The sequence below is a fragment of the Diospyros lotus genome, chromosome 5 (genome assembly GCF_014633365.1).
Source record: "Diospyros lotus cultivar Yz01 chromosome 5, ASM1463336v1, whole genome shotgun sequence".
Lineage (NCBI taxonomy): Eukaryota > Viridiplantae > Streptophyta > Magnoliopsida > Ericales > Ebenaceae > Diospyros > Diospyros lotus.
In genome coordinates, this window is record NC_068342.1 from 16,235,947 (window position 1) to 16,247,337 (window position 11,391).

The following is an 11,391-nucleotide window of genomic DNA, read 5'->3' on the forward strand; positions in this document are numbered from 1 at the left end:
AATATATAAATTAATACTAAAATCAATAATTATACATACTAAAACAAAATTAAAAAAGGATATAATAGGAATAACAATTTTTTACATTGAAAGAACAAGGGTAATTTGGCTATTAATTTTTCATGGCATTTTTTGTCGTGGGTGGACAGTGGGACGTCAAATATGGCGTCCCACTGTTCATCACACCAATTTGGTGTGATGATTTGTCGTCCCATTGGAGACGGCAAAATCGATTGATTTTGCCGTTTTGTCGTCTCCATTGGAGATGGTCTTACTGTTTTTAAGTTATTTTTAGTTTTCAATTTTTTAAAATAATGAAAACGCGTTCTCTTTATTATTTTTAAAAATACATTTTGGAAAACAAAAAAAAAATTATAAAGAAAACTCAAAACAACAAAAAATTGTTTTGAGTGTTTTCATCCAAAATAAACTCAAAACTCAAAACATATTTATTTATTATTTATTTATATTTTATTATTATAATGGAAAAAATAATATAAAATTCATTAACTTTAAAATATATATATTTTTTTAATAATATATTAACATTAAATATTTTTAATTTATTAAATAATCAAATTTATTGAATAAAATATAATTAAAAAATTATTTTCAAAATTTGAAAGAGAACACATTTTCTAATTTTTTGTTTTGAAGAATAGTTTTTTAAAATGACAAAGAAAATGCGTTTTCAATTTTTTAAAAATAGCCTACCAAAATAGAAAACTGAAAATGAATTCAAAACTTAAAATTGAAAATTAAAAAACAAAGAGAACACAACCTAAGTCTCTCAGAAAAGTCTTAAATGAAATGCAAACATGATAAGTTTGATATCTAAAAGTCTCTTTGAGAATTTCATAAAGGATAGATATGATTTATAAATGTCCTAATGTTAGTTGATTTTGGAATATTAGAGATATTTATCACAAATTTTTATGCATTTTTATTAATAGATATATCCCCATTCTAAAAAAAGTACGTCACTAATACTAATTCAAGAATTTTACAATTTTTTTAATCATTTTTAAAAATTTGACTTTAGTATCAAAATATTTATATAAGAATTGTCATGCACCCTCTAATTTTTATTTATTTATTTATTTATTTTATTTTGTGTGCAAAGTCATTTGAACGTTTTTAGTAAATAAATTTATTATTGTATTGCACAATAACATATTTGAATGCTCAAACTTGCATCTAATTACTTCTTCCATCAACTAGTTATCATAATCCAAACCCAATATCACAAATAAATTAAGATTTGAATTAATTAAACTCCACCTTCATCTTTCAATATTTCAAACCCAATTCTATTAAAGGAGAAATTTGCAATAAATTTAACTTCTAGACTCTGTTTTTTGATTTTTTTCTTTAACCCAAACTTAACTTCCAAACAGTGGTGTGGTTGTGAAAATAGTGAAGGCATTAAGGGGGAGAGTGGGTATCAAATATTAAAGTCTAAATTAGGGTGAGCAAAACTAAAACGAATTCTTATCTCTGTGTTGTTGTCATTTTTAGACTTTAACTTGAAAGTAACTTTTATTTTTGAATGATGTTTAAAAATAAAGTGTTTCCACCAATCACATGAAATAAAAAATAGACGTAATTCAAACTCATGCATGATGCCCTCAAATTATATTTTATTTCCTTGGATCAAACTTTCTCTTCGGTCTTATCTTCAAATTTGGGTCCCATGGCGTCGACAGTTTCTGAAATATAATATTTGGAACCAAATAAGATATATTGGGCCTGTTTATTGCAGTTTAAAAGCTATAATTTTTAGCTTTTAACTTCAAAAAAGTAGATATATAGTGTTTGTTTTAACTTTTAGAATTCTAGCTTATAGCTTCCATTAGCTTTTAGAAGGGGTAGAAGCTGGCTTTTTCAAATCTGGGGTACCCCAACTTCTATAATTTCTGATTAAACAGTTACATTTTTTTTGACAATTATATCCCTATTTTTAACAAAGAATTACTCTTCTGTCCAAGCAATCAAGGGTCTCTTTTTTCCACCGCTATCTCTATTTTTAAATCTCTTCTTCTCTCTCGCCATCTCCTTTTCACTCTATATACTAATTAATTTTTTATAACATTTGAAACTTATACATATACACTAATTAATTTTTAAATTATCATTCTATAACTATTAAGGGTATTATGGACAATTATACAAAAATAAGTTATTTTACAGCTTATGATATCAAACACCACAACTGTTTAACTACAACTTCTAAAAAGTTGTAACAAATAAATTCACAATTTATTCTAAATTTTAAAATTTATAATCTAAAAAGTTAGAAGTAATAATTTCTTTAATTAAGTTGCAACAAACGTGCCATTGTTATGTGACTGAGATCATTTATCAACTTGAATGACCAGGTCCTATGAAACTGAAATTACTGTTAATGTTAAGGCTGTGTTTGGATCTAGCATTTGTTGAAATACATGTGGTTGATGGAACCAAGCCACATCGGAACTATTTATTATTTTCTTCTGTAAAATGAAACCTGCTTTGAGTTTGAGGTTTCTATATTTGCTTATAATTTTAGAGGAAAAGAGTATTGAGGTTGATGTGTGAAAAGGTAGCAGAAATGAATGAATTTTATGCGATGACGAATGACATATTTCTTCGTCTTATTTGTTTGGATGTTTTGCTTTCTTAAAACTCTATAATTAAGACCAATTGTGGCTAAACTTTATTCGATTACAATGAATAGAGTTTGAGGCCAGAGCCTCCTCCTTAGTCCTTAATCCTCTATGCCCCTCTCCTCTTTCCATATCTGTCTTTGTCTTGAAATATATTTAAGTTTTAACATTATCATAATCAACTAATAGAGTATCATGGGCCCAAACAATTTGAAAATACAAATAACTAGACATAAGGTTTAAAACATCCTAAGCTACAATAATAATAATAAGTGGGCGGATGTCTTTTATAAGCGCTTAAAACATCCTTTTTGAGGCAAACAAATGGAGGCAGGGCACTAAAGTTAAATGGCCATCTTTATCTTGCAATGAGCTTTGCTTCCAAGTAAGTTGGGCTGAAATTGATCAAAATATAAGTGGCTTTCTTCTTTCCCCAAAGCACACGGCACCCAACAATGCTTTCAAGTCATTTTCTCACCAATTATTTAGTATTATAATAGTGGTGTCCACGAAAAATCCAACAAAAAAAGAAGAAGAAGACATAGTTAACATGGTTCCATACTTGGATTCATTAACCGCTAAAGTTACACATTTTGGGTAGCTACCAGCATGGCCAAAGGGCAAATTAGCTACCAGCATGGCCAAAGGGCAAATTGGTTGAATAAGAAACTGCCCCAAATCTGTAGTGGTCCTGTAGCTATGTGGCCCCCATTAGGTTACAGAATGCCGCCTTCTTGCTTTATGCATTTTTAATGGGTTCATCGCATCTGCTTCAGAAACAACCTTGCCGGCATTTTTTCTCACTAAAAAGTTCCAAACACATGCGATGGCGTGGGTTTTAGACAACTTGCCAAATTTGAACACGAGGCGGTTGTCAATTTGACCAGGTGAGACTCACTCCCTGCTTCGTTCAATGTACTGTCAATCCACTGTGTTGGCGGTTTTGGCATTCCCTTGGGAGTGCCATTTCCAACGCCAACCCTCAAGTCAATGAAGTCATCCAAGCAAAATTCCAATTAGCTTCAACTTTGGGGATCCAAATGCCTTCTAACTTTCTCCCTCAAATGTCAGAAAGGTTCACAAAAGAAGAATATGTAATTTATGTCTTTGTCATGAGTGGTAAACATCAAAGTTGTAAAAAAATATATATATAACACTAAAATATCAAGCCTTAGTTTTGTGCATTAAGTTCGATTACATGAATTACAAAAATAGAATATCATTTTCGTTCTTATATAAATTAATATATATATATATATAATACTAATCCAAGCTCCAATCAAAGTCTCTCTCCCTACTTTCCCATTCCTATTTCACCACCAGCACCTGTGTCTCAACAATCATCTACCCCTCTGGCCCGCTGTCCCTGCCTTCCTAATAAAATCTCTTTCACCCACATATATGTAGAGTACTATGTATGTATACGTAAGGACGATGATGAGAACGGACTTCACAGTGACCCCATACGCTTATTTATAAAAGCGGCTCACTTCTTTGGATTTGTCGAGTACAAAGACAGGATCCACAAGAAAGTGGCCACAAGAGTCTCAGGGTTCTCCACCACCTTCATCAATGGCTTCCTTAACCACCTTCATCAAGAGAAGATCCATACCCTTCAATGGCTTTATCAGAACCAAATTGCTCTCAACCCAGACTCTGGTTGACTCGCCTCCATCTTTTGCTCACTCAACCATAGATCTGCCCCAGCATCTTCTTTCCACTGGCATCAAGAACGAAGTCTCTCAAGTAATTAATTAATCTCTCCATTTATATTGTATCTCTCTCTATTTTCTTCTATAAGTCTATTCTGATCCACATGTCTGTTTAGTTCATCATCTCTTCATTGTTCTTGTTCCCTTAATTTTCAGTTTTTAGTTCATTTTTCAAAATCGTGATTTGGTGAGTACTCTTCAATTTTCTTCTTGTAAAGGTGGGATCTTGGCTTTTCATTTTCTAGTAGTTGGAGGCATGTTTGTGAAAGGTCTTATCTACTTCACTTTTGTGCATTGTATTCCATGCACCCCACCTTTGTGATTGTTACATCTGGGAAACCCCATTGAACTTGTCGGATGGCTCTTCAAATTCAGGCTCAGATAGAGTTTGGTGTGAGTTCACCCGGTAAGCATAATCTGATAGAAAAAAGTGCGTCGGCAATCTTGTGTTGAGTAGAGATAGGGATGTAGGTCAAAAACTAAATCCCATCAGGATTGTAGTATGCTACCCCCCAATAAAGTTAGATAGAGAGAGTGTGTCACGGAAAAATAAGCTGAGTCCTCAATGTGTAGCTGACCAGTTATCTAGAGTAAAAGAGGAACGTAAGGGCTTTTAGTTAATATCTCCGTGTGAAACTGTATTTTTGATTAAGTGAATGGATTATCCCATTGTTATGGCGCCGTGGACAAAGGTATTGAGGCGAGACAATTTTACCAATTTTTTGTTTTGTGTTTCTCTCAAGTTCTGTGCGTATTTGTGAAATCTGATCCTAACAAAAACTTGTTTAAAGAGTGTTAAATTCCAAAATATTTATCAGATTTCAGCTGATCTCATTCATATTCAGCTAATGTTAGCATGCCTATTGTTTTTGCGATTGGTTCTTATTAATCCGAAACATTCCCAAATTTCAGCTAATTGGGAGGACTCCCCTTGTATATCTTAGCAAAGTCACTGAAGACTGTGGAGCCTATGTAGCTGTCAAGCAAGAGATGATGCAGCCCACTGCAAGCATCAAAGACAGGTGACTTTCAGTTCTTCACTTTCATAGCCAGTGGCGGATCCGCGTGTGACCCAGGGCAGCCCACTATTAAAATTAATTTTGTAGTGTAAAAAAATAATTTTTAATATTAACTCAGCCAAAAAAAATTACATCCCACCCCAAAATTTGTAATGTGCAGCTCTACACTTCAAAAAAAAAAAAAACTTCAGCCTCCCCTACATAGATTTTCTGGATCCGCCCCTGTTCATAGCTCTGCTATAATTGTTCTTTTTGCACTTATTGAACTCCATGGTTTTTCCTTTGATCACCAGACCAGCATTTGCTATGATCACAGATGCAGAGAAGAAAGGGTTAATCAGCCCTGGAAAGGTTAGTGGAATTTGTGTTTGGATAATAGAGTTTATCCACTTTCAGTTTGAACAAGAACGCATAAACCACTGCGTGGTTAAACTTGACATATGGTCTCTTTTTCCACCTGGACTCAAGTGAAACATAAGAAGACAAGTTAAACAAGGCCGTGTGCATTTCACGGTACACTTAATTTAGCCAATAATATTATGTCATAGTACACTTTAACTTATGTGTTTGTAATGAAAACTATAGGGAATTATGTCCCTTTTTTGCCGTCTACTACACACCCCACCTAGTGAGATTAAGGCATGGCATTGTTATTGTCATCATCTTCCATCAAATCCATTTAGTACTTCTCTTTTTCCTTTTTGTTTGTCCAACCTGTATGATTATTATATAATTATCCCTTTATATTTTTCTGTTATTTTGATTCCAAATGGATCCATGATTTGCTAATCTAAGCTGCTTGGCTATGACTTATCTTCTATATTAGACTGTGCTGATTGAGCCGACATCAGGAAACATGGGGATTAGCATGGCATTTATGGCAGCCATGAAAGGCTACAAGATGGTTCTGACCATGCCCTCTTACACAAGCTTGGAAAGAAGGGTGACCATGAGAGCATTTGGAGCCGATTTAGTCCTCACTGAACCCACCAAAGGGATGGGAGGAACAGTTAAGAAGGCTTATGAACTTCTGGAATCCACACCAAATGCTTTCATGCTTCAACAATTCTCAAATCCAGCCAATACACAGGCAAGCAAAAATCTTTTCTCCAATAAATCAACATGTTCAAGGGATTTGTTGCATTATTTACTTATTTTGGACTAATTCAAGTCCACTGGGAAAAACAGGTGCATTTTGAGACAACTGGTCCTGAGATATGGCAAGACACTAATGGAAAAGTCGACATTTTTGTAATGGGAATTGGAAGTGGTGGCACTGTATCTGGTGTTGGACAATATCTTAAATCACAAAATCCAAATGTTAAGGTGGAATTGGATATGATATGTCTCATCTGTTTGTATTTTGATGCTTGTTGCATATTCTTAATTTTTTAATAATTGTGCAGATTTATGGAATTGAACCTGAAGAAAGCAATGTGCTTAATGGCGGGAAACCAGGTAAAATAATCATTTCCAGTTAGCTTCTTGTTCTTAAATGTCTTTGCTTGTTGAATGGGTAAAGGATTGAATGAAGCTTAGAATTCTAGAACGGTCTGGAGTTGTAGATTGTTGCAAAACTCTGAATTTTTATCTTCCTCTGCCAATTTGATATTGAAACCAGATCAACCTGAGGCCGCATTGTTTCATTAATCTCTGTGTTGTTTAAGTTTCTATCGTGCACATGTTTTCATTAGAAGAAATTCCGAAAGCTTATATTGTTTTGTACAGGACCTCATGACATAACCGGCAATGGCGTTGGATTCAAACCAGATATATTGGACATGGATGTAATGGAAGAAGTTCTTATGGTGAGGCAAAATTACTAATTTTCTTTTTCTTGTACTAAAGGAACTCTACTGATCCATTTTGATTTTTGCCAACTTATGTTTCAGGTTTCAAGTGAAGACGCAGTAAATATGGCCAGGACTTTGGCATTAAAGGAGGGGCTCATGGTAATGACCAAAATGATTGATTCATTATCGAAGTCCCAAATTCTTTACAGTACCTGTACAGGTCTTTCTGGCCTGAGGACACGAAAGAGTTTGCTTTTGTTAACTTGGTGGTTTAACTGGATGAGTGAGCTAAGCTAGATGCTAAAGTTGCTGCAAATTTAGTTGTTTGACATAACCTCATCTCTGTTAGGAACCTTTTGTTTTTGAACAGGTGGGAATATCATCGGGGGCTAACACAGTTGCAGCACTTAGACTTGCTAGAAGGCCAGAGAACAAAGGCAAGCTCATTGTGGTATGATCAACATGACTCCCAACTCTATGAATGCATGTTTAAATTATAGAAAAGCCTTGGTAGCAACGATAACTTTGCTCCTTTGTGACCTTCTGGTCACTGATTCAAACTGTGGAAACAAAACAGCCTCTTTGCGAAAAACCAGAGAAAGGCTGTATACGTTGGTTACAGATACAAGGAGGCTACAAGTATTAACTAATTTCAGCTTTGCTTCTGTTTAGTAAACTGTTTGATCCTGGGAATGTTTTGTTGTTGCCTTGAATAATGTCAGACTGTTCATCCAAGCTTCGGAGAGAGGTACCTGTCATCTGTACTGTTTCAAGAGCTGAGGAAGGAGGCGGAGAACATGCAGCCAGTTGCTGTGGATTAGTGCCTAATATTATCAGCAAAATGCTTCTGCACAGCCCTTCTAGTTGTGTGCTTAATTTGTTGAACCATCATGAAAGTTCTAGTTACTCCCAAACATGAAAATGTTTTCATGTGTTTCATATTCAGCTGGAAAAACATTGAAGTCTCAAATATGTAATGTAACATTTAAATTTACAGTAGGATAATTTTATTATTTCTGTTAATGCTCTCCACCCACAACAAACATGACCTAATGGTGCCAAAATCAAATTATAGTAATGGCTGCTAAACTAACCAAATCGCGGTGGAACGGCAATCATAACTCAAAAGAACTAATCATGGTTAAATAGAGGAGATTTGGTTTCCGGTAAAAATAAAGGAAATTAAAGAAGGAAAGAAGATGGATTTCTGAAGATATATATGAATTCTCCTACCTCTCATATGGAATCTATTAATAAGGATGGAAATTGTGTTAATTGTATATATTAAAATTAAAATAAGTATAAAAATTGAGATATTTATTAAAACAAGGCGACCGTATATATATGGTGCACGACATAGGAATTTTAGACTCCAAATAAAAATAAAATATTGGTAATACTTGTGCAAAGCCGGCCTTAGCTCAGTTGGCAGAGCGGAGGACTGTAGTTGGTAACTTGCTGTGATCCTTAGGTCGCTGGTTCGAATCCGGCAGGCCGGATATTATTTTTTCTTTTTTACCACCCACCTAAACGACGTAGTTTATTTACAGATATGGTAACAAGGAAAATGTTGTGTTTTTTTTTTAAGTCAAAAAACATAAAAATGCCCCTATGACTTTGACAATTTGGTTATTTGGCCCCTCTAAACTTTAAATTGAAACTATTATACCCCCCTTAACTTTTAATTTCGTAGTAATTGTGCCATCAACTTCTGACTTTATAGCAATCACACATTTTTTGGTGTTAGTGTTGTGTGCTCTAATACTATATTTATATGTATTACCAAAAAAATATCCAAGATGGGGTAAATTGGAGTTTTTCAAGAATTAATAATTTTAATTCTTTTAAAAACTCTTAAATTTATAATCTTAATATATAACAATTGCAATAAAATTGATAATAATAAAATCACACAACTACAAGTAACAAGATAAATTTATAGAAGTGCAATTCTAAAGAGCCTAATCCTCTCTCTCAAAACTTAACTTGAGATTTCATTAGAGAGAATTAACACTAACTTTTAATTGATATTAGAACCAACATACAATTCCTTGTCTAAGTAAGAATCACTAACACACTGTTAGCAAATACAATCTTCTCACACAACAAGTGAGTAAAAAGAACAAACTTACAACTATAAATAATTACAAATAAATCCTCAACGGTTGAGAATTTCATCAGCCAGTACACTTTCAGCACTTTAAACATTCTCACTCTTGTTTGAATGTTCTGTCGAGTTTGTTTTATCTCGAGCTTCTATACTTATCATATATATATACATCTTTCAAACAAATTAACAGTTAAAAAAATGATTAATATAATGTTTGAATTTTTTTTAAAAAAAATAGGCTTTTTCAAACAACAATGAACAAAATAAGAAATCATATCTAAAAGCAATTTATCTTTAATTCAAAATAAATTCACTTTTTGCATAAGTAATAAATACATTTATCAAGATATAAAAAATCAAACATAAGTTTTTGAGACATAAAAGATTAAAATAATAAAATGTCTAAAAATAATTCACATTTAATTCAAAATAAATTTACTTTTATATATGAATAAGAAATGTATTTATCAAGATATGAAAATTCAAATATAAAATTTTAGGACATAAATAATCAAAACAAAAAAATATGTCTAAAAATAACTAACATTTAATTCAAAATAAATTTACTTTTTGTATAAGTAAGAGATACATTTATCAAAATATAAAAATTCAAACATAAACTTTTGAAACATAAATGATCAAAATAAAGAAATATGTCTAAAGACAACTCACCTTTAATTCAAAATAAATATACTTTTTGTACCCATATTTAATTCAAAATAAATTTACGTAAAAAATATATTTATATCATAAAAATATTTTATTATCATCAAAATCTTATTTACTTACCATTGACCTTAAGAATCTCCCCCTTTTTTATAATGACAAAAATTTTATGTTTTATCATATATAAACATAACTCCCTTTAAGGATATGCTCCCCTTGAATTTATGCATAAAAAAATTTGATAAAATAGTTGACTAATAAAATATTTTCTACAAAATAATAGATTAACTTATCAAATATGAGATAATTATATTCATTTTGCATAAGATGGACAAATATAAGAGTACATAAGATCAAAACAGATAAAACATGAGATCCTTTCTCCCTATTTTTGTCATAATTAAACTAAGATTTATTCATGGGATAGAGGAAGATGAGGAAAGCAACTCTCGAGCTTGGTGAGTCGATCCTCAACTCGAGTAATCCACCCTTGAACTACCTATACTTCGGTCGATTGACCCTTTAAGTTAGGTTGATCGAAGATGGATAGTGAAGTAGGAAAAAAAAATAAACTTAAGATAATCAAACACATAGATGATAATAAACCTGAAGAACCATATTAATCAGAAAAATTCAACATTCTTAATTCTCTTCTAATTTTTCAAAATTGGTCATCTCCTAAGAGTTTTGTAAAAATATCAGTTAATTAATCATTTGTACTTATATATTCTAATTCAATGTCTTTCTCTTTTACATGTTCTCTAATAAAATAATGTCTAATTTCAATATGTTTTATCCTAAAGTGAAGAATGGAATTTTTAGTTAACTAAATTGTACTAGTATTGTCACACCTAATGGGAATATGATTAAACTTGATTCCATAATATTTCATTTGATACTTTATCTAAAGGATTTAAGCACAACAACTTTCAGCCACTATATATTTGGCTTTAGTTGTTGAGAGTGCAATTGATGTTTGTTTCTTATTAAACAAAGAGATAAGTGAGTTTCCTAAAAATTGACAAGTAACACTTGGGTTTTTTTTTCTATCAATCTTACTTCTTGCAAAATTAGCATATGAATACCCAATTAATTCAAAAGAATATCTTTTTGAATACCAAAGTCCTAGATATTTTGTTCTTAAAAGATATTTAAAAATTCTTTTTACATTTGTTAAGTGTGATTCGTTAAGATTAGCTTGAAATCTAACATACAAACATACACTTAACATTATGTCGAGTCTACTCGCTGTTAAGTAAAGATCCCATCATTCCTCTATATTTTTTTTGATCAACATCCTTCCCATTATCATCATTGTCTAACTTAGTTGAAGTACTCATAGGAGTTGGATTTACTTTGTTTAATTCAAGCTCAAATTTGTTAAAAAGATTCTTAATATATTTGGATTGATTTATAAATATTTCATCTTCTAATTGTTTTATTTGA

General features: G+C 32.0%; 1 protein-coding gene and 1 non-coding gene across 3 annotated transcripts in view; both read left to right on the forward strand.

The window, feature by feature from the left end:
- LOC127801630 (bifunctional L-3-cyanoalanine synthase/cysteine synthase 1, mitochondrial-like) overlaps window positions 1-8,192 on the forward strand; it is a 59,880-nt gene extending 51,688 nt beyond the window's left edge. The window contains exons 1-10 of one of the 2 annotated variants that reach the window (XM_052336911.1): window positions 3,947-4,391; window positions 5,270-5,379; window positions 5,670-5,727; window positions 6,203-6,466; window positions 6,565-6,702; window positions 6,783-6,834; window positions 7,105-7,184; window positions 7,269-7,328; window positions 7,540-7,620; window positions 7,892-8,192. In XM_052336911.1, the coding sequence (XP_052192871.1) occupies window positions 4,218-4,391; window positions 5,270-5,379; window positions 5,670-5,727; window positions 6,203-6,466; window positions 6,565-6,702; window positions 6,783-6,834; window positions 7,105-7,184; window positions 7,269-7,328; window positions 7,540-7,620; window positions 7,892-7,990 (1,116 nt within the window). In that variant the 5' untranslated portion in view covers window positions 3,947-4,217 and the 3' untranslated portion in view covers window positions 7,991-8,192. Of the gene's footprint in view, window positions 1-3,946; window positions 4,392-5,269; window positions 5,380-5,669; window positions 5,728-6,202; window positions 6,467-6,564; window positions 6,703-6,782; window positions 6,835-7,104; window positions 7,185-7,268; window positions 7,329-7,539; window positions 7,621-7,891 lie in introns of those variants that run through there. The other variant, XM_052336913.1, reaches the window with a different exon arrangement.
- A 387-nt stretch (window positions 8,193-8,579) lies between these two features.
- On the forward strand, window positions 8,580-8,668 carry TRNAY-GUA (transfer RNA tyrosine (anticodon GUA)). Its single transcript is given in 2 exon segments — window positions 8,580-8,616; window positions 8,633-8,668. It is a non-coding gene; the product is annotated as a tRNA-Tyr (tRNA).
- Window positions 8,669-11,391: the final 2,723 nt, after the last annotated feature.